The 19,242-nt window shown below is 45.4% G+C and overlaps 1 protein-coding gene across 1 annotated transcript in view; it reads right to left on the bottom strand.

Annotated features, from left to right (window-relative positions):
• Positions 1-19,242, bottom strand: part of LOC310649329 (hydroperoxide isomerase ALOXE3-like) — a gene marked incomplete at its 5' end in the record, with an annotated part of 22,357 nt that extends 3,115 nt beyond the window's left edge. Inside the window, 12 exons of the mRNA XM_083377681.1 lie at positions 111-211; positions 2,187-2,308; positions 4,355-4,524; positions 5,260-5,346; positions 5,451-5,654; positions 6,429-6,572; positions 10,431-10,603; positions 11,133-11,224; positions 12,519-12,641; positions 14,018-14,099; positions 15,757-15,961; positions 19,066-19,242. Of these exons, the coding sequence (XP_083233807.1) occupies positions 111-211; positions 2,187-2,308; positions 4,355-4,524; positions 5,260-5,346; positions 5,451-5,654; positions 6,429-6,572; positions 10,431-10,603; positions 11,133-11,224; positions 12,519-12,641; positions 14,018-14,099; positions 15,757-15,961; positions 19,066-19,242 (1,680 nt within the window). The remainder of the gene's footprint in view (positions 1-110; positions 212-2,186; positions 2,309-4,354; positions 4,525-5,259; positions 5,347-5,450; positions 5,655-6,428; positions 6,573-10,430; positions 10,604-11,132; positions 11,225-12,518; positions 12,642-14,017; positions 14,100-15,756; positions 15,962-19,065) is intronic.

Genomic DNA, 19,242 nt, shown 5'->3' with positions numbered 1-19,242 from the left:
AAGGAAGGAAGAAAGAATTGATTGATGGCAAAAACCAGGATAAAATGGTCCTGCTGGCAGCCAACCACGTTCCTCCCCTCCTTGGGGAGACCCCGAGTAGCCTCACCCACCTGCCCGCCGTTGACCACCGCATGGAAAGCCGAGCAGTTGAAGATCGTCATGGTCAGGTACTTGATGAGTTCCGGGACGGAGTGGAGGGCGGAAGGGATTCCTGGAAAGAAAGAAAGGGGAAAGTTTGGCCCACCTGAAATTCCTCACGGGCCAAAGGGAAGGGAGACCAAGCGGCGATTCGGCATCTCAGGAATTGTTCTGCTTTATGGCGGTCGTTAAATGAGTCACACTGTCGTAAGTCCGCCAATGTGTTGGAGAAGGACGGCAAGAAAGATACGAATGCGCAGGAAGGAAATAGTGCACAGGGAGTCCTCGACTGAACGACCGTTTAGTGACCATTCCAATTCAACAGCACTAAAAAAAATGCGACTTATGACCAGCTTGGCAACTGGCTCGTACTTAGGATGGGGGGTGGGTGGGTGGGGGTGGGGTCACGTGATCCCCTTTGGACAAGCAAAGTCGAGAAGGAAGCCAGATTCACGTAACAACCAGGTGACTAACTTCACAAGTGCAGTGATTCACTTTACGACCGTGGTGAGAAAAGTCGTAAAATGGGCCAAAATTCACTTTTTTTTTCTCACTTAGCAAGAGAAATTGTGGATTCAGTTGTGGCCGGAAACCCAGGACTGCCCGTATTTCTTTAGCGCCCGTTCGAAGGTGCCACGACACTGAAAAAAGGGACTTACGACACTTAGTATCCTCAGAGAATCCTCACAGTTACGGTACTGGCATGTACCCTGTGTGGCATGATTGCCGTCTCCCGGATCATACTGTGGGAAGTCAGCCCCGCCCCCAGAGAACGTGAAATTATTATTATTAATTTTTATTTAATATTGCTAATAATTTTACTTAATATTATTAATATGTTGTCAATATTATTAAATATTAAAAGGGCAGAAAAATATGTTTCCTCAAAGGATCTTAAAAGAGGCAGGAAAGCGTGCCCAGTTTTTTCTGAACAGCCCCAAGTCTCCCTTCCCCCAAGCAGAAACCAGATCTGTAGAAATGCAGATGTGATCATCCATTCAGGAAGGTTGGAGGCCTCCAGCTAGAAGATTAAGAAGACAAAGGCACCTAAAAATCTACATAAAGGTAAAGGTTCCCCCACACGTGCGTGCTAGTCGTTTCCGACTCTAGGGGCCGGTGCTCATCTCCGTTTCAAAGCCGAAGAGCCGGCGCTTGTCCGAGGACGTCTCCGTGGTCATGTGGCCGGCATGACTAGACGCCAAAGGCGCACGGAACGCTGTTACCTTCCCACCGTAGTGGTCCCTATTTTTCTACTTGCATTTTTTACGTGCTTTCGAACTGCTAGGTTGGCAGAAGCTGGGACGCGTAACAGGCGCTCGCTCTGCTATGCGGCACTCGGGATTCGACCCGCCCAACTGCCGACCTTCTGATTGACAAGCTCAGCGTCCTAACCCACTGAGCCACCACGTCCCTGTAAAAATCTACATACCCCACCCAAACTCTAAGACAGGACATAATAGGATGCCAAAGGGGCACACTCAGACTCAGGTCCAAGTACATGAAACAGGAAATACGAAGCCTCAAACAGGAACAGGAAACAACTCCAAGCAAAAGGCTCCAGAGGGTATAAAAACCCACTCCCTACATGTGCTCACTCTCTCTTTTTTCAACCAGAGCCATCTTCCTATCCGGCTCTCCTCTTCAATAAACTGCAACCATCTTCCTAAAGCAGTCGCCATGTTGTTTATTCCCGGCTTGGACCGAAACCCCGATGGAGACTTTTCTTTCAACTATACGATCCCCATTTCCCGCCTGCCCAGCCAGCCTCTGACAAGCACAGTCAAGGGGGAAGCCTGCTTCGCTTAACGACGGGCTGATTCTCTTCATCGCTGCAGTGTTTTGGTTTAACAACCGGGGTGGGGGTGGGGGAAAGAAAAGTCACAAAAGGGCAGAAAAGTCACTGAATCCATTTTCCGGTGCTGCTGCAACTTCAAACGGTCAACTAAAGGGGACGGACGTAAGTCGAGGACTGCCTGCCTTCCACAGAGCGGAAAGGGCACCACCAGGAAAGGGGGAAGCCAAGCCGAGCGCCCACGAGCGGGATATACCTGAGGCCTCTTTGCTCAGGAAGCCTTTGGCGAAGATCTCGGCCACCCAGGCCTGCAGCTCGCCGTCTCCCTGCACGGCTGAATCGCTCTCGTAGTAGAGTCCGACGATGCCCGAGACAAAGCTGCGGGGAGGGAGGAGGGGAAAGGGGTCTGTCCCGGCAAAGGGGGCTTAGCCCCGGCTCCTTTCCCACACCCAAGCAGGAGGAAAGGTTAGGGTGGGGGGCTCCCTGGGGGCTCTCTGAGCTGGGTGGTTTCCTTGCAAACATTGCATGACCAAACTAGGGAACATCAACAGTGCTAGAAGGGAGTGTGGGAAGAGGAGGAGGAGGAGGAGGAGGAGGAGGAGGAGGAGGAGGAGGAGGACGACGACGACTGTGGGGTCTTGAGTGCTCTCTCACCTGGGTGGCTTTCTTGCAGATGTTTCGTGACCCAACTAGGGAACGTCATCAGTGCTAGAAAAGGAGGAGGAGGTGGAAGAGGTGGAGGAGGAGGAGGAGGAGGAGGAGGAGGAGGACTAATGGATCCTTGGTGGTCTCTGAGCTGGGTGGTTTCCTTGCAGATGTTTTATGACCCAACTAGAGCCTTGGTGGAGCAGTGGGCTAACGCCTCCTTAAGCAACACCAGCTGCCTGCCATTAGTGCAGGTTCGAGTCCCACCAGGCTCAAGGTTGACTCAGCCTTCCATCCTTCCGAGGTAGGTAAAATGAGGACCCAGATTGTTGGGGGCGATAAGCTGACTTTGTAATAATGCCGCTTGGGGTGTGTGTGCGAAAGCCCTACTAAGCAGGCATATACATAGGATGAAGGCTACTGCTAAGCACATTGATTTGTGCTTCTTAGATTGTAAGCCACCCTGAGTCTTCGGAGAAGGGCAGGATATAAATGGGATTAAAAAAAAAACCTAAGTAACATCATCAGTGCTAGAAGGGAATGGGGGGGAGTTGTGGAGTAGAGCAGAAGCAGAGGGTGGGGGGGTGGGGGTGGGGGGGCAGGAGGAGGACTGTGTATTGTGCTCTCTGAGATTAGTTGTTTTCCTGCAGTTGTTTCATATGTAAAAAGAGAGCAAACTCACTCTCTACTGATGACGTTCCCTAGTTGGGTCATGGAATATCTGCAAGAAAACCACCAAGGACCCTACAAGTCTTCTTCCTCTTCCTCCTCCTCCTCTTCCTCCTCCTCCTCCTCCTCCTCTCCACAAGCCACCCTTTCTTCTAGCGCTGATGACGTCCCCTAGTTGGGCAATGAAACGTCTGCAAGGAAACCACCCAGCTCAGAGACCGCCAAGGACTCCTCATTTCAACCTTCAGCTACGATATCTTCCCTTCTATCCAAGTTTATTATGACCCCATGAATTAGAACAGGGGTCTTCAAACTTGGCCCTTTGATGGCTGGTGGACTTCAACTCCCAGAATTCCTCAGCCAGCGTGAGAGAATGGTGACCCTCTTATGACTTGTGCACTTCAACTCCCAGAATTCCTCAGCCAGCGTGAGGGAACGATGACCCCTTTATGACTTGTGAGCTTCAACTCCCAGAATTCCTCAGCCAGCGTGGTCCACAAGCCATCAAAGGGCCGAGTTTGAAGACCCCCGCTTGCCTCATGCTGGCTGAGGAATTCTGGGAGTTGAAGTCCACAAGTCATCAAAGGAACATACTTCCCTCACGCTGGCTGAGGAATTCTGGGAGTTGAAGTCCACAAGTCATCAAAGGAACATACTTCCCTCACGCTGGCTGAGGAATTCTGGGAGTTGAAGTCCACAAGTCATCAAATGGTCACACTTCCCTCACGCTGGCTGAGGAATTCTGGGAGCTGAAGTCCACAAGTCATCAAAGGGTCATAGTTCCCTCACGCTGGCTGAGGAATTCTGGGAGCTGTAGTCCACAAGCCATCAAAGGGCCGAGTTTGAAGACCGCCCTGAATTAGACAAAGCCGAGCCTCCAGACGCAGCTATGGGGCTGAAATCCCTGGCTCCAAACCTCTTGCGCGAGACTTGAATCCACCACCCTTGTGGACCCCATTAATCAGGCTAAATTGCAATGGTGGAGGATCCCGGCTGTTTTGTAGCCCCTTCTCAGCAGCCTGTTCCCCACGGCTGTTCCCCAATTCAGGATGACCTGAAGGTGGAGAAGGTTGGAGGGCCCTACTCAACCCTCTGGCCAAGCTCTTTCACCTCTTGATGGCGTCCCAGATCTTCAGGCCATCGTCTCTGTAGTAATATTGGAGGAGGCCATCCACCCCCCGGGCTTCAATGTCATCCGGAAGGCAAAGCTGGGTGTAGGTCAGTTCATCTAGCCCTCTTTGGAGAAGCACCTCTAATCCCTGGCGCCCGGTGGCAGTGGCCTGTGAGAAGAAGGCAGAGTAACAGAGTTGGGAGGGACCCTGGAGGTCTTCTAGTCCAACCCCCTGCTCTGTGAGTGCAGACTAGGATCGTGTTGGCTTTTTTGGCTGCTGCCACACCTGGCTGGCTCATATTTCAGGATGATCACATTTTTTTTATTACATTTTGATATTTCCTATCAAAGAAGAAAGCCAAAAGTTTTCCCAGGTGGGTCAGGAAAAGGAAAATTAAGCTCTATCATCCAAACTCTGCTCTTTAAGAAAGCAGAAGTTAAGGAAACAGAAAAAGAGTGGGGTGTGTGTGTGTGTGTAGGCTTCGTGGTGGCCACCATCTTGACTTTTCTGACCTACTGCCTGTGGACCAGCTTTTGGAGGGTCTGGTCAAAAGAGACAGGTGATGTTCCCACAGACAGGCTGTCAATTTCCTCCCTTTCACCTCCCTTGCAGCTACTACAGGCAATTCTCATTTTTTTTACTGACCAACAGCATTAGTGAAAAGGGTGACTTATGACCGGTCCTCACACTTACGACCGTCAGAGTGCCCATCCACCCTGTTAATTTGTTTAACAGCCATGGCACAAGAAAGGGGTGAGTGCAACTGAGTGCAACTCACCGAACAACCGGCTCGCTTATCAAGGAGGACTTGCCGATGTTGGGTTACCCGGGTTCAACTAAATCCCTTTTTCCATCAAGCCCATCATGCTGAGCCCAGATGCCCCCCTGGATGCCCAGTTTTACCTTATCAAAGGTGCCTCCTCGGTTGATGAGAAACACCCTCGCCAACAGACTGGCGTGGATGGAATAACGCAAGTGGGGGATCAGGAGCTGGAGCAGGGAACGAGGAAGAAACCATGGTTACTCGAGCTAACCACCATCGGGGGGGCTGCTCTCCCACCCTTTGAACGCCCCCCCAACACCACCCAGCGCACCTTGTACAAAGGGTGACACATGGGGAGGTTCCTCAAGGTGGCCACCGAGAAGACGTCGGCGATCATGTGGCAGCGGAGCAGGTGGGCGATGACCTCGTGGGTGTGGAACTCGGCATTTCGCACCCAGGTCTTGGCTAAGGTCCACAGCCACTCCTCGTCGGTGGGCAGGAAGATGGGACTTTGAGGACCAGGATGCTGGCTGAGCTAAGAGGGAGACACGAAGGGAGAGGTTGGGAACCCCTGAGGGACAAAGCAGTGGTCGTAAATTGAGGACTGTGCCGTTGTAGCTTTGAACTAGGTTTAAGGAATAGAATAGAGCTGGAAGGGACCTTGGAGGTCTTCTAGTCCAGCCCCCCGCTTAAGCAGGAGAACCTACACTAGGGGAATTCAAACTTGGCCCTTTTACGACTTGTGGACTTCAACTCCCAGAATTCCTCAGTCAGCGTGAGGGAACTGTGACCCTTTGATGACTCGTGGACTTCAACTCCCAGAATTCCTCAGCCAGCGTGAGGGAATGGTGACCCTTGGATGACTTGTGGAGTTCAACCCCCCAGAATTCCTCAGCCAGCGTGAGGGAACGGTGACCCTTTGATGACTTGTGGACTTCAACTCCCAGAATTCCTCAGCCAGCGTGAGGGAACGGTGACCCTTTGATGACTTGTGGACTTCAACTCCCAGAATTCCTCAGCCAGCGTGAGGGAAGTATGACCCTTTGATGACGTGTGGACTTCAACTCCCAGAATCCCTCAGCCAGCATGGGGGAACTATGGCCCTTTTATGCCTTGTGGACTTCAACTCCCAGAGGAGGAATTCTGGGAGTTGAAGTCCACCGGTCATCAAAGGGCCACATTTGAAAAGCCCTGTCTTAAAGCACGCTGGCTGAGGAATTCTGGGAGTTGAAGTCCACGGGTCATCTAAGGGCCACGTTGGAAGAGGCCGGCCTTTACCTGGTGGGTTCTTCACAAATGATGGACTTACCTGGATAGCCAGAGGGAGAATTTCTCCGCTGGGCTTTTGGTGGAGCAAACAGATAGGAGCAGCGATATATTGCTGCTGGTTGTTTAATAAAGTAGTGGGGATGTTCTCCAGGACCTTGTAGTCCGCCAAGTAGATGGTCCCTTTCTATAAAAAAAATAAAAAATAAAAAAAATTAGCAGTATTCCAGTGTTTGAGGGGCTTCCCCAAAGAGGAGGGGGTCAGCTTATTCTCCAGAGCACCAGAGGGCAGGACGAGAAACAACGGATGGAAACTCATCAAGGAGAGAAGCAACCTGGAATTGAGGAGAAACTTCCTAATAGTGAGGACAATGAACCAGTGGAACAACCTGCCACCAGAAATCCTGGGTGCTCCACTCCTGGAGGTTTTTAAGAAGAGGCCGGACAGTCACTTGTCTGTGACAGTATAGGTTCTCCTGCTTGAGCAGGGGGCTGGACTAGAAGACCTCCAAGGTCCCTTCCAGCTTCTATTCTATTCTATTCTATTCTATTCTATTCTATTCTATTCTATTCTATTCCTTATTTCTAATTCTATTCTATTCTATTCTATTCTATTCTATTCTATTCTATTCTATTCTATTCTATTCTATTCTATTCTATTCTATTCTATTCTATTCTAATTCGTTCCGTTCCATTCCATTCCATTCTATTCTATTCTATTCCTTATTTCTAATTCTATTCTATTCTATTCTATTCTATTCTATTCCTTATTTCTATTCTATTCTATTCTATTCTATTCTATTCTATTCTATTCTATTCTATTCTATTCTATTCTATTCCTTATTTCTAATTCTATTCTATTCTATTCTATTCTATTCTATTCTATTCTATTCTATTCTATTCTATTCTATTCCTTATTTCTAATTCTAATCTATTCTATTCTATTCTATTCTATTCTATTCTATTCCTTATTTCTATTCTATTCTATTCTATTCCTTATTTCTATTCTATTCTATTCTATTCTATTCTATTCTATTCTATTCTATTCTATTCTATTCTATTCCTTATTTCTATTCTATTCTATTCTATTCTATTCTATTCTATTCTATTCTATTCTATTCTATTCTATTCTATTCCTTATTTCTAATTCTATTCTATTCTATTCTATTCTATTCTATTCTATTCTATTCTATTCTATTCCTTATTTCTAATTCTAATCTATTCTATTCTATTCTATTCTATTCTATTCTATTCCTTATTTCTATTCTATTCTATTCTATTCCTTATTTCTATTCTATTCTATTCTATTCTATTCTATTCTATTCTATTCTATTCCTTATTTCTATTCTATTCTATTCTATTCTATTCTATTCTATTCTATTCTATTCTATTCTATTCTATTCCTTATTTCTAATTCTATTCTATTCTATTCTATTCTATTCTATTCTATTCTATTCTATTCTATTCTATTCCTTATTTCTAATTCTAATCTATTCTATTCTATTCTATTCTATTCTATTCTATTCCTTATTTCTATTCTATTCTATTCTATTCTATTCTATTCTATTCTATTCTATTCTATTCTATTCTATTCTATTCTATTCTATTCTATTCTATTCCTTATTTCTAATTCTATTCTATTCTATTCTATTCTATTCTATTCTATTCTATTCTATTCTATTCTATTCTATTCTATTCCTTATTTCTAATTCTATTCTATTCTATTCTATTCTATTCTATTCTATTCTATTCTATTCTATTCCTTATTTCTAATTCTATTCTATTCTATTCTATTCTATTCTATTCTATTCTATTCTATTCTATTCTATTCTATTCCTTATTTCTATTCTATTCTATTCTATTCTATTCTATTCCTTATTTCTATTCTATTCTATTCTATTCCTTATTTCTATTCTATTCTATTCTATTCTATTCTATTCTATTCTATTCTATTCTATTCTATTCTATTCTATTCTATTCTATTCCTTATTTCTATTCTATTCTATTCTATTCTATTCTATTCTATTCTATTCTATTCTATTCTATTCTATTCCTTATTTCTAATTCTATTCTATTCTATTCTATTCTATTCTATTCTATTCTATTCTATTCTATTCCTTATTTCTAATTCTAATCTATTCTATTCTATTCTATTCTATTCTATTCTATTCTATTCTATTCTATTCTATTCTATTCTATTCTATTCTATTCTATTCTATTCTATTCCTTATTTCTATTCTATTCTATTCTATTCTATTCTATTCTATTCTATTCTATTCTATTCTATTCTATTCTATTCTATTCTATTCTATTCCTTATTTCTAATTCTATTCTATTCTATTCTATTCTATTCTATTCTATTCTATTCTATTCTATTCTATTCTATTCTATTCTATTCTATTCCTTATTTCTAATTCTATTCTATTCTATTCTATTCTATTCTATTCTATTCTATTCTATTCCTTATTTCTATTCTATTCTATTCTATTCCTTATTTCTATTCTATTCTATTCTATTCTATTCTATTCTATTCTATTCTATTCTATTCTATTCTATTCCTTATTTCTATTCTATTCTATTCTATTCTATTCTATTCTATTCTATTCTATTCTATTCTATTCTATTCTATTCCTTATTTCTAATTCTATTCTATTCTATTCTATTCTATTCTATTCTATTCTATTCTATTCTATTCCTTATTTCTAATTCTAATCTATTCTATTCTATTCTATTCTATTCTATTCTATTCCTTATTTCTATTCTATTCTATTCTATTCTATTCTATTCTATTCTATTCTATTCTATTCTATTCTATTCTATTCTATTCTATTCTATTCTATTCCTTATTTCTAATTCTATTCTATTCTATTCTATTCTATTCTATTCTATTCTATTCTATTCTATTCTATTCTATTCTATTCCTTATTTCTAATTCTATTCTATTCTATTCTATTCTATTCTATTCTATTCTATTCTATTCTATTCTATTCCTTATTTCTAATTCTATTCTATTCTATTCTATTCTATTCTATTCTATTCTATTCTATTCTATTCTATTCTATTCCTTATTTCTATTCTATTCTATTCTATTCTATTCTATTCCTTATTTCTATTCTATTCTATTCTATTCCTTATTTCTATTCTATTCTATTCTATTCTATTCTATTCTATTCTATTCTATTCTATTCTATTCCTTATTTCTATTCTATTCTATTCTATTCTATTCTATTCTATTCTATTCTATTCTATTCTATTCTATTCTATTCTATTCTATTCTATTCCTTATTTCTAATTCTATTCTATTCTATTCTATTCTATTCTATTCTATTCTATTCTATTCTATTCTATTCCTTATTTCTAATTCTAATCTATTCTATTCTATTCTATTCTATTCTATTCTATTCTATTCTATTCTATTCTATTCTATTCCTTATTTCTATTCTATTCTATTCTATTCTATTCTATTCTATTCTATTCTATTCTATTCTATTCTATTCTATTCTATTCCTTATTTCTAATTCTATTCTATTCTATTCTATTCTATTCTATTCTATTCTATTCTATTCTATTCTATTCTATTCTATTCTATTCCTTATTTCTAATTCTATTCTATTCTATTCTATTCTATTCTATTCTATTCTATTCTATTCTATTCTATTCTATTCTATTCTATTCTATTCTATTATTATTCTATTCTATTCTATTCGCAATTGGAGCAGGCTGTTCATGAAATCTCTCAGCTGGAACGGTAACAAATGGATTGATGGAGATTCTCTGTCATCCAGGTCATGGTCTTCCCAAAGCTGCTTTTTTCAGGAGGTAAATGTAAGAATGTCATTTTTATTTCCTTGATATAATAAGAATGGTATTAGTTTAAACAGGAGATAGCAAACGCTAAGGGCAAAAGAGAGGAAATATTTAATGTAGTTGCTGAGATACTTGTGTGTCATCGTAGCATCGCTTAACTTGGCCGCCACGTTGCTTTTTTAAATACTTAACTGTAAAACTAGAAAATCAATAAAATATGTTTTAAAAAAGCAATCACCTTCAGTTCTTCCTGCAGGGTTGTCGTTTCTCCCAAAGTCCCTGCCACCATTTCCTGGGTCACGGGGAAGTTTTCCGGGATAGCCGTGCACTTCCGGATTTTGATGGGGTTGATCCCGTTCAGAAACTGGTACCCAAAGAAAGCATCGTCCTTCCAGTGCTTAAAGACAAACTCTGGGTGGGGGGGAGAAGGGAGCCCAGGATGATGAAGGGTGTAGTACAACACGGCTAAATCCCCAACCAGATGGGTCTCCTCCAATGGAGCTCTTTCCACAGAATTAATTGGAACTGGCCATTCTCAAACTGGGCAGTAGGTGGGTGGGCTTCAGCACCCAGAATGCCCCAGCCAGCCATGCTTTAAGGCAGGGGCCCCCAACGCCCAGTTTGTGGACCAGCATGCAAAACCACTTTCTCCCCGGAACCGGTCCCTGGTGCCCCAAAGCTTGGGGGGGGGCAGGGTAATGCTTTAAGGTGTGGACTAACTCCCAGAATTCCCCAGCCAGGTATGCTTTAAGATGGTGGACTTCCACTCCCAGAATGCCCCAGCCTGCATATTTTCAGATGTGCAGACTTCACGCCTTTTGCCAGAGACAAGCTATGCCTGGTTTGAGCAAAGTTGTGCTACCGGTTCTGGGGAATGGAGTTGTGGGAGGTGTGAGTGTGTCGTTGTGAAATGAAGAGAAGTCCTTGGCCCACCACTGACCTGAGACCGGCGTGTGGTAGAACCAGAAGATTTTGCAGATGTCCTCCAGCCTCTCCCAGGAGTAAGGTTTGTAGAGGTAGTTATTCAATGCGCTGACAAGGGAGCAGGAGAAAAAGGAGGTTTGGAAGAAGCTCACAAGGGGTGGAAGGAGGGAGCAGGGCCCCTGGGGGCTCAGTCGGGAGACGTTTGTTGGTGGGTGGGTGGGTGGGTGGGTGGGTGGATGGATGGATGGATGGATGGATGGATGGATGGGTGGATGGGTGGATGGATGGATGGATGGATGGGTGGATGGGTGGATGGGTGGGTGGGTGGGTGGGTGGATGGATGGATGGATGGATGGATGGGTGGGTGGGTGGATGGGTGGATGGATGGATGGATGGGTGGGTGGGTGGGTGGGTGGGTGGGTGGATGGATGGATGGATGGATGGATGGGTGGATGGATGGATGGATGGATGGATGGATGGGTGGGTGGGTGGGTGGGTGGGTGGAAGGATGGGTGGGTGGGTGGATGGATGGGTGGGTGGGTGGGTGGGTGGATGGATGGATGGGTGGGTGGATGGATGGATGGATGGATGGATGGGTGGATGGATGGATGGGTGGGTGGGTGGGTGGAAGGAAGGAAGGAAGGAAGGATGGATGGATGGATGGATGGATGGATGGATGCGTGGGTGGGTGGGTGGGTGGAGGGAGGGAGGGAAGATGGAGGGGTGGATGGGTGGGTGGATCAGCGGAAGGAAGAAGGGATGGAGGGATGAAAGATAGGTGGATGGATGGGTGGGGGAATGGGTGGATGGATGGATGGGTGAAAGAATGGAGAGAGGGAAGGAAGGTGGATGGATGGATGGGTGGATGGAGGGATGAAGGGAGGGATGAATGGATGGATAAATTATCTATCTATCTATCTATCTATCTATCTATCTATCTATCTATCTTCTATCATCTATGTATCTATCTATATCTACTATCTATCTATCCATCCATCCATCCATCATCTATTCATCATGTATCTTCTATGAAACTATTTATATCAATCTATCATCTATCTCTATCTCTGTCTCTCTCTCTCTCTCTCTCTCTCTCTCTCCTTATCTATATCTCTATATCCATCCATCCTATTTATCCACTGATTTTCTCTCTCTCTCTCTCTTTCCATCTCTCTGATCTCTCGAGGGCCACAAGGAGGCTTCAATTCCTGGGGACCACATGGAGAAGAAACCCTGACGCGCTGGGCTTTTGCCTTCTCCAGGAGGCTGTTCCCCTCTCTCCAACCACCCCTGGCATCTCTTAGTGGTCTCCCCTCCAGCAGGCCTGACTCTGCGTGGCTTCCCAGCCCAGGGGACCCTTGCTGGGGGACTTGCTAGTAAAAACCTAACCCCCAACACTTACACAATCGTCAGGCCTTTGTAAAAGGCCGCTGACTTAGGGAAGGAGTACATAACGTTGTGATCAATCGTGACAATTGCGTCGATGTCGGCACACCAAGGTATATCGGGCAGGTATTCCTTCCACCTGTGTGCAGAAAAAGTGTCCCTGTTTTTGTATAAACTCCCAGAGTCCCCACCTCTTCAAATTGCCAACAAAATTGATAACGCACAGTTTGGTACATAAAGTTTGCAAGAACAATTGAGAAAGAATGAAGCGCTCTGTGCTTACTCCGGCAACCCTTTGGGGCAGTAAACAGTGATCCACTACTACACCATCTTGACCCAGTGGCTTAGGGTGATGGGACTTGTAGTCCCAGAACTTGGGACGGCACCATTTCTTACCTGAGCAGGGGGTTGGACTAGATGACCTCCAAGGTCCCTCCCATCATCATCATCATCATCATCATCATCATCATCATCATTTAAGAAAGGCAATATTATCTATATTCCTCTTGATCGGGAACAAGATCTTCGTAGATCTTCCTCTAAACTACAACTCCCAGCATCCTTTCTAATCGGCAGTTGTATGGCAGCCGGGAGTCGTAGGCATTAGAATCATAGAGAGGAAGAATCGGAAGGGACCTTGGAAATCATCTAGTCACGTTTTCACAACCTGGGCCTCTTTCAGATGGGGTTGGGGGACTTCAGCTCCCAGAATGCCCCAGACAGCAATACTGGCTGGGGCATTCTGGGAGTTGAAGTCCACCCAGCTTATAAGTGGCCCTAGTCGAGAATCTCTTTGCCTCAGTGGGACCAAACAGGGATGCTGGAGTTTAAAAACGTCGACTCTGAAGAGTCCACCGTTTTAAAATTAGACTTAAAAATTAGACTCAAAAGGGAGAGGAAACTTAAATATTAAATATCATGAATGTGTTTGATTTATGGATTAACCCAGGCAATATACATAATGGTTTTGATTTATTAACGGGGATATTGTATTATTAAGTAGATGATTTAATATGGTGGGAAATAGATAACTTTTAGGAAATAGAACAAGATTATATTCAAATAGATAAAATGTGTATTTTGGATATTCTAGTTAGTTATGAAGTGGGATAAGGGGAATCTTGGTTACCCAAAGTCTGAAGATTATAAATATCAAAGATTAAATTGTAATATTGACGAGAAACTAAAATCGAGTAAAAATTAACAGCAGGATGTGGATTGTTTATGAAGATTGAATGCAGTTAAGATAGGTATAAGCTAAAAAAGTTATTGATAAATGTAATAATGATGTTTTTATTGTTGATACAATTAGAAATGTACTAACTTGAACACGAGACAGTAAACGTTAAGGGAAAAAGAGAAGAACTATTTGATGTCATAACCTGACTTTGTTATTGAGTTATTGTTCAACCAACCCAGTTGCCGTGTTGCTTTTCAAATAGTCAAATGCAAAATTGGAAAATTAATAAAATATTATTTTTTAAAAAGAGTCCACCGGTTTTCTTCCAGACTCACCCATATTTGCGCTGTCGCAGCTGCAGCTCTTCCCGACGATGCATCTGCTGAATGGTGGGAGTGTCGTCCGAAGGTGTGTGAGCTGTGGGGTTGAAAAAGGAAGGGAATCAGGAAAAAAGACCCCACCTCGGTTGGCCTCCTTTGCCAGCCCACCCCTCCCGGCTCCTGCAATTCCCGCGGAGTTTTTTCTTTAAAAAACGTTTTATTGATTTTCTCATTTTACATTTAAGTATCTCAAAAGCAACGTGGCGGCTGAGTTAGCCGATAATTCAACGACGTACAAGTGTCTTTCGTGCAAGTCTCAAACTACCGCATTAAATATTTTCCCCTCTTCTCACAGCTGACTGCCTCACCTTTAAACTAATACAATTCTTATTAAGGTAAAGGTAAAGGTAAAGGTTCCCCCGCACAAGCGTGCTAGTCGTTTCCGACTCTAGGGGCCGGTACTCATCTCCGTTTCAAAGCCGAAGAGCCAGCGCTTGTCCGAGGATGTCTCCGTGGTCACGTGGCCGGCATGACTAGACGCCAAAGGCGCACGGAACGCTGTTACCTTCCCAGCGGAGTGGTCCCTATTTTTTCTACTTCCATTTTTACGTGCTTTCGAACTGCTAGGCTGGCAGAAGCTGGGACGAGTAACAGGCGCTCACTCTGTTACGCGGCGCTCAGTATTCGACCCGCCAAACTGCCGACCTTCTGATCGACAAGCTCAGCGTCCTAACCCACTGAGCCACCGCGTCCCTTACAATTCTTATTATATCAATGGAATAAACGTAACATAAAATAAAAAAAAAATAAAAATTCCCGCGGAGTTTTCTTCAGCAGGATTTGTCGAAAAGAAAAGGGAAGGGTGGAGGGGAATTCCAGCACCGGGACGGCTTCCCCTTGGGAAGGAATACGTCGGCACCTGTGCCAGGGTGGAGGCGTTGCTGGTTTTCTTCCTAACCATCTTCCGAGGAGTCGACAAAGAGGTTGGTCTTTTCCCTGATGAGGGAAGAGCGGGTGAAGGCTGGAGACGGAAGGACGTAGCTCGGGGTTGAATTGTGGGGCCCTTGGTGCTCTCTGAGCTGGGTGGTTTTCTGGCAGATGTTTCATGACCCAACTGGGGAACGTCATCAGTGCTAGAAGGGAAGGGAGATTGTGGAGACAGCAGGAGGAGGAGGAGGAGGAAGAGGAGGAGGAGGAGGAGGAGGAGGAGGAGGAGGAAGAGGAGGAGGAGGAGGAGGACTGTGGGGTCCTTGGGGCTCTCTGAGCTAGGCAGTTTCCTTGCAGATGTTTCATGACCCAACTAGGGAACATCATCAGTGCTACAAAGGCAGTAGGGTTTGCAGAGACGAGGAGGAGGAGGAGGAGGAGGAAGAGTAGGAGGAGGAGGAGGAGGAAATAACTGTGGGGTCCTTGGTGTTCTCTGAGCTGGGTGCTTTTCTTGAAGACGTTTCATGACCCAACTAGGGAACTTCATCTGTGCTGATGATCATCATCCCCATATACCGCATATAACCTGAGAACCAGCCCCCGTCGCTTCTAGCACTGATGATCTTCCGTAGTTGAGTCAACCTGTGGCAAGAAAGGTTGTAAAATGGGACAACACTCACTTAAGGACTGTCTCACTTAGCAACAGATACCTCGGGCTACACAGTGGTCGTAAGTCCAGTGCTACCTGCCTTTGGAGTCTGGGAGCGCCAAAGACCCACTAATCTTGCCTTGCAGGTCTCCTCCTCCAACCTGGCGTAGCTACTCACCCGTTCCTTCGCTGACGGAGACGGTGCAGTAACCCTCGATCCACTGGTAGCAGGGGAAGCGGAAGAGCTCTCCATGAGGACTGGTCACCTGGACAAAGCTGCAGTACCAGCTGCTCTGGGGGAAGTAGGAATAGGGCTCCTTCTGCAGGCGGATCAGCAAGATGGGTCCCAGGTCCCGATCGCACGGAATGTCCACCTCGGCCACCTGTCGGGGAAGCGAGGAGAAAGAGTCGGGGTCCCCAGAGGAGGAGAAATGGGGTGGTGTTGCAGGTGGCCCATGGTGCCCTGCCAGGTGTTCAGTCCGCCTTGTGGACTTCAACTCCCAGAATTCCCCAGCCAGCCTCTTCGCTTCTCCTTTCCCCAGTTCCCTTTGCTCTTCCTCCTCTTCCTCCTCCTCCTCCTCTCCTCTACCTCCTCCTCCCCAGCCCCTCCCGTCCCTGCCCCTCCCCCTCCTCCCCTTCCTCCTTTTCCCCTTCCCTTCTCCATCCCTCAACCTCTTCCATCCCTTCTCTTCCTCCCCCTCCCCTCCCCCACTTCCTCCCTCTTCTCCTCCCCCTCCTCCATTTCCATCCCTGTTTGCCCTCTCCCTGTTTCTCCTCCATTTCCATCCCCCCTCCTCCTCCTCTTCCTCCTCCTCTTCCTCCCCCTCTTCCTCCTCCTCCCCCTCCTTTCCCATCTAGCACTGATGAGGTTCCCTAGTTGGGTCATGAAACGTATGCAAGAAAACAAGCCAGCTCAGAGAGCGCCAAGGACCCCTCCCTTCAACCCTGAGCTACGAATGTCCTCCTTCTGATAATTCTCCTTACACCATGGCCTGGTCACCCTCCAACTAGGAGAGCTAATTGGCCTAACACAAGGGCTAGATCACCCTCAAACGGCCAGGCAATGTGGTCTCAGGAAGTTCTTCCAGACAAGGAGTCCCCAGTTGGCTTCGGGTGGATCCATCGGGGGAGGAACCTCAGGATCAGAGCTGGGGACCCAAAATCGGATGGCCCTTCAACTGGAGATCAGCGTCAAGTCATAAGCTGGGACACGCAGGTTTTTCTGGCTTATTGATGGATGGATGGGTTTGCCCATCAGAAGCTCCCGGCCGTGGGTGGTTCAGAAGTCAAAGAATAAAAGCAGGATGACTACTAGCCTGTCACAGCGAGGCTGAGATGTTTAAGACTATTAACCCAATTTAATCAGGCATGTTGGATTCTCCTAACTGGCACAGCCAGGTCTTCAGGGTCAGAATTCCTCAGCCAGGCACAGAAGCGACTGGGCAGCCATTTGTCTGGAATGGTCTAGGCTAGGGTCTCCTGCTTGAGCGGGGGGCTGGACTAGAAGACCTCCAAGGTCCCTTCCATCTCTCCTCCTCCTCCTCCCCTCTCCTCCTCTTTTTAAAGAAGAAACTGCACAGCCACTTATCTAGAATGGTATAGGGTAGGGTTCTTCAAATGTGGCCCTTTGATGACTTGTGGACTTCAACTCCCAAAATTCCTCAGCCAGCATGCCTGACTGAGGAATTCTGGGACTTGAAGTCCACAAGCAGGGGTCTTCAAACGTGGCCCTTTGATGACTTATGGACTTCAACTCCCAGAATTCCTCAGCAAGCATGCCTGACTGAGGAATTCTGGGAGTTGAAGTCCACAAGCAGGGGCCTTCAAACCTGGCCCTTTGATGACTTGTGGACTTCAACTCCCAGAATTCCTCAGCCAGCGTGCCTGTCTGAGGAATTCTGGGAGTTGAAGTCCACAAGTCATCAAAGGGCCACGTTGGAAGACCCCTGAACCAGAGCCATCTAAAGTTCTGCTTTAAGTAGAGATAGCTCTTGTCCCGTTCAGCCTCTGGAAAGCCTGCATCATCCTAAAATAAACTACATGTCCCATCCTCCTTAACTGTGGCTGGAGGGAAACTCTTTTTGAGATCTTGTCCAGATGTTGGAGCAGGGCCCAGAAATCCATTTTCGGCTCATTTTGAACTCCAGGTTTGCCAATGTTTTTTTTTCCAATTAGGCACACACCTACACAAAGACACACACAGAGAGACACAGCCCCTGTGTGCTGAAAAGGTTGGCCCCTTCCTCTTTCTGGAATCAAGCCTGGGGGGGGGGTCTTTGCTGCCAAGGGATTGTGTTGGTGCGTGTTGATGGGACAGCCTGTGATTCTCATTCCCTTTCAATAAAAGCTTGGGTCAGCTGCCACTTTGGACAATCCCTCATTTGAATCCTTTAATTAGTTAAAAGCCTGATGATTGACAGGCCGGAGAAAGGTTTTTCAGCTCTGAATTGCCAAAATATAAATCATGTCCATGGGGGGGGGGAATTCTAAAATAATAATAATAATACTGTTGGAAGGGACCTTGGAGGTCATCTAGTCCAACCCCCTGCTCAGGCAGGAAACCCCTATACCATTTCAGACAAATGACTGTCCAGTCTCTTCTTGAAAACTTCCAGTGTTGGAGCATTCACAGCTTCTGGAGGCAAGGAGTTCCACGGGTTAATTGTCCTGTCAGGAAGTTTCTCCTTAGTTCCAGGTTGCTTCTCTCCTTGATGAGTTTCCATCTGTTGCTTCTTGTCCTGCCTTCGGGCGCTTTGGAGAATAGCTTGACTGCCTTTTCTTTGGGGCAGCCCCTGAGATACAGGAAGGCTGCTATCATGTCCCCCCTCGTCCTTCTCTTCGTTAAACTAGACATCCCCAATTGCAGCAACCATCTCTTGTATGTTTTATCCTCAAGTCCCCTGATCCTCTTTGTTGCTCTTCTTTGCAGTCTTTCCAGACTCTCAACATCTTTTGAGGGGCTCCTACAAATTTGAGGGGCTCCTAAAAAGAAGAAGGGGGGGTCAACCTATTTTCCAAAGCACCCAAAGGCAGGACAAGAAGGAACGGGTGGAAACGAATCAAGGAGAGAAGCAACCTGGAACTAAGGAGAAACTTCCTGACAGGGAGAACAATGAACCAGTGGAACAACCTGCCACCAGAAGTTGTGGGTGCTCCAACACTGGAGTTTTTTGAGAAAAGATTGGAAAACCATTTGTCTGAAATGGTATAGGGCAGGGGTAGGCAACCTCGGCTCTTTTATGACTCGTGGACTTCAACTCCCAGAATTCTGGCTCAGAAATTCTGGGAGTCGAAGTCCACAAGTCATAAAAGAGCCGAGGTTGCCTACCCCTGGTATAGGGGGTTGTCTAGGGAATAAACAACCTCCAAGGTCCCTTCCAATTCTGTTATTCTGTTATTCTGTCTCTCTCTGGACCAAAATCCACTCCAGGAGCTAAGGTACCATCTCCCAACTTCCTTCTCAATGGAACTCGAACCCAAATCTTACCGATCCGTCAGAGCAGGGCATCCCAACCTGGTTCAGAAACTTCCTGGGGCTTTCTCCGTTGGCGCCCACCAAGGTGACGGAGATCAGATCTAAAGTCCCAGTTGAAAGACCTTGGCCCGTAGTCACTTCAACCTTGTAGATCAGCGCCTGGTTCTGAGAAGATCCGTCCTGGTCCAT

Source organism: Vipera ursinii, assembly GCF_947247035.1.
Source record: "Vipera ursinii genome assembly, chromosome: Z".
Lineage (NCBI taxonomy): Eukaryota > Metazoa > Chordata > Lepidosauria > Squamata > Viperidae > Vipera > Vipera ursinii.
This window is presented reverse-complemented; position numbering and strand designations above follow the sequence as displayed.